We start from the raw sequence: 3,461 nt of genomic DNA on the forward strand, positions 1-3,461 counted from the left end.
ATGAAGAGTGGCAAGTCGAGTCCTTAAGGTCCTTTCAGGGTGACAACATTAATGACGCTGACATTAAAAGTGAACCAATCAGAATAGCTCATGCCTTTCCAACTCTGTAACACAGGTGCGTGTCTGATACACCTGAGGTTGTCATCGCTAACATGTTGGTGTGAGACCACCAACACGTGATCAGTAAAGTCCAAATCTGCTGCAGGTCTGTTGGTGGCATGACTAGGATAATTCTCAACTCACCGATATCGCTCTTGACCCCGACTAAATATGTTTATTGTTCAATTTACTCACGGGGAATTGGTTTGAGGAGCTCGGGGGTTTGGCCTTCCAGCTCGGGATTATAAATCAAACGCCCCTGCGCATCGAGGGTATAAATACTGCGCGCGCGCCGCTCTGCGCTCAGTCTCCGCGCGCCGCCTGTTACGCACGGGTAAGGGTCAGGCTTTTTGAGACGAGGAGTTTATACATCACGTTAAAGTAGAGAGCGGCGCAGAAGAAAGACAGTCCTTCACTTTTAAACATTTTTGACAAAGAAAACGACAACAACACAAGAGCATGTCCGTGGTGGGCGCACTGCCGTTCATGCGGCCGCTCCATATGTCGCAGGGCCGCAGACACACGCTGCCGGCCAGCGAGTTCCGCTCCCTCAGCCCGGAGGATGCCATCAGCGTGTTCGAGATTGAGAGAGAAGGTAAGCAGACTCTTAATGCTTTACTGAATTAGGCCTGCAGCACTTTTTTTTTCCTTTTATAGCCGTCTTAGCAAATTCAGAACAGCGCCGTTACGCACACAGGAACGTGTTCCTTTATATAAAGCGAGAAGGGGAAAAGCCTCAGTTCAGGTTTTCACCCTCACATAGAAACTTACACTCACTAATACCAGCTGGGAAGGATAGCCTCCATTACATGTATCATTTTTTTAATGAACACACTTTATTGTGTGGCCCACTAGAAAAATGAAGTTACCATGGTCCTTTTAACTCTTTCCATGCAGGTGACATTTATGTGTTGTGGTGGTTTGGTATGTTGCATATTCTATAGATATTCTGTTGAATTCTAGTGTTTGTGTCTAAGTTTTAATTATACTGTCGTAAAGGCCTGTCTTTAACCTTCTATAAGATCATTGGCTGTGATCTGCTGTCCTCATCATAGTCATGACAGTTGGGACCTTTATGTCCACTTCCTCAGCACCCAGGTGTCTCCATGTCTAATTTCCTCCTCCTCCTCATCATCACAGCCTTCATCTCAGTGTCTGGTGAGTGTCCTCTTCACCTGGACGAGGTGCGTCATTTCCTCACCCTGTGCCCTGAGCTGTCTCTTGGCTGGTTCGAGGAGGGACGGCTGGTAGCGTTCGTCATCGGCTCACTGTGGGACCAGGAGAGGCTTACAACGGTAAGTCAGAGCGGAGGACACCTGGACGGTGGTTTACAGGCGGACTGGCAGGGGAAATGCAAAACCAGGCTCAAATCAGATCAACGGAAGAGGTTTTGAAAGATGTTGAAAAGGCAAATTTCGAGTTCAAAAGAGAGATGCTTGTTTAACATGCATTGCAATGCAGGGAGTATCTGCAAAAAAGAATGACAAAAAAAAAGCATGAATTGGAAATAGAAAATAATTGATCATTACAATTAAAACAGAACATTATAAATACATTTAATTAGTTAAGCAAAATAATGTGGTGGAAGTTTACAGTGTGTACAAATCACAGTCACAGTTGTAATGCTTTGCATTACAACTGTGACATTAAGATTTGTACGTGTGGAAATAGAGGTCCGAGTCCTCAGTGTGTTAAGTTCAATTCAACTCTTTTAATGTTAGACTAGGTTTTGATGCATTCTTCAAGCTCCAAAGATCTGTGTGTCAACTTCAATTGTCTTAATTTCCCAAATGTAATTCTGGTGGCAAACGCCAGTACTTGGCTTCTCCCAGAAAACAATGAATCAGAGTTTAAAGTGATGGATCAGAGCTTAAAGCGTTAACTTTGCTGAACAGTGGAGTGTCGACAGGATGACAGAACATGTAACTATAGAGAAGCATCATTAATAAAGAGAGCAGGTTTTATTATTGTCAGTTGCATAATCAGCAGAAATGAAAATACCATCTGACCCCAGAACAGCAGAGCGACAGCCCGACTCAACATGGACTGTTATTTGTCTCTTTGGTACTAAGAAGTTAAAACTTGCCATCTGGAGCCCGGCCGGGTAGCATTTACCGGTCCTCACACCTCTCCCCTCCACCTCTGTTTCCCAGGACGCCCTCACCCTCCACAAGCCCCACGGGACCACCGTCCACATCCACGTCCTGGCGGTCCACCGGACCTTCCGTCAGCAGGGCAAAGGCTCCATCCTCATGTGGCGCTACCTGCAGTACCTCCGCTGCCTGCCCTACGTCCGCCGCGCCGTGCTCATGTGCGAAGACTTCCTGGTTCCCTTCTACCGGAAGTCTGGTTTCAAGGTGCAGGGCCCCAGCGAGATCACAGTGGGGCCCCTCGCCTTCGTCGACATGGTGTACCCGGTCAGGGGCCACGCCTTCATGCGTCGGAACAGCGGCTGTTAGGGAGAGAAGGACCACCTCCCTGGCTTTCAGCGGCGGTGGGACCCCTGCCCTCTTGGAGACCGAATTCGGGGACGTCTGAGCAGCTTTGTGGCGCGACGGCGGCCAGCGCAGTGCACGTGAGCGTCACTGTGGGTGAGACCTGTTCGCCAGGCGGCGAGGAGAGCGTTCTGACTGCAAGTCTGGAGACAGCCAAGAACGAGGAGCTGCCATCCAGCTGTCAGCAACAGCTGTTAGGACAAGCGGTTGGAAACTACACGTGTATTGATCTGTAGTTTAAAAAGCAAATCATAGAACAAAGTACTGAAAGAATGTAAGCACTTATACTTCAAATTGACTTTTGAATGAAACTCGTTTATTTTGAAAAATGTATTGTCGTATCCAATAGAGCGCAGCTGCCTTGTTTCTTTCTTTGCTCTCTTTTTTATATTTGTTATTTAACCAATCGAAGACGGTGTTTGGCTCTTTAGTATGTCAGTATGTTTCCTAAAGTATGGGCTTCAATGTCTCCTTGATAGTCTCCTCTCACCTTTCCTCTTGTAGAAAATCACCACCTCTGCCTCCCAAAGTCTTGAATCAAGACAAATATGTTTAGTTTTTTTCACCATTTGTTTGTTCTTCAAATAATAAAAGTTATATTTTCTAGCACGTCTGCTTTGAGGTCTTTCATTCATTTGAACACTTCCACCGTCAGGGATCCTTTTGGAGGCTGTTCTGGAACTTTTGATCACATCGCATGATTTTGAATATGCTTATTGTTAAATGTACTTTAGATCCATGAAGATATAACATGCAGTTATTCTAACTTTATTGTAAAAAAAAAGGTTCTCACACCATCTGGTCAACATGATGTTGACCAGATTTTCACATATAAAGTAGAAACAGAACAGTACCTTGACCTGAAAG

The 3,461-nt window shown here is 45.8% G+C and overlaps 1 protein-coding gene across 1 annotated transcript; it reads left to right on the forward strand.

Moving 5' to 3' along the window:
* Positions 1–510: 510 nt before the first annotated feature.
* Positions 511–2,558, forward strand: aanat1 (arylalkylamine N-acetyltransferase 1). The gene is made up of 3 exons (XM_068592289.1): positions 511–694; positions 1,240–1,394; positions 2,253–2,558. The coding sequence occupies exons 1-3, from the start codon at positions 559–561 to the stop codon at positions 2,556–2,558; spliced, it is 597 nt and encodes a 198-aa protein (XP_068448390.1). The 5' UTR covers positions 511–558.
* Positions 2,559–3,461: the final 903 nt, after the last annotated feature.

This window comes from Clinocottus analis, unplaced genomic scaffold, assembly GCF_023055335.1.
Source record: "Clinocottus analis isolate CAN_PGR_092001 unplaced genomic scaffold, fCliAna1.0.p SCAF_27, whole genome shotgun sequence".
In the NCBI taxonomy this organism is placed as follows: domain Eukaryota; kingdom Metazoa; phylum Chordata; class Actinopteri; order Perciformes; family Cottidae; genus Clinocottus; species Clinocottus analis.

Excerpts from the sequence above, each read along its gene's own strand:
- aanat1 (XM_068592289.1), top strand. The coding sequence starts at position 559 with ATGTCCGTGGTGGGCGCACTGCCGTTCATGCGGCCGCTCCATATGTCG. Across the intron at positions 695-1,239 it reads GTTCGAGATTGAGAGAGAAG|CCTTCATCTCAGTGTCTGGT; the intron begins GTAAGCAGACTC and ends TCATCATCACAG. Across the intron at positions 1,395-2,252 it reads ACCAGGAGAGGCTTACAACG|GACGCCCTCACCCTCCACAA; the intron begins GTAAGTCAGAGC and ends TCTGTTTCCCAG.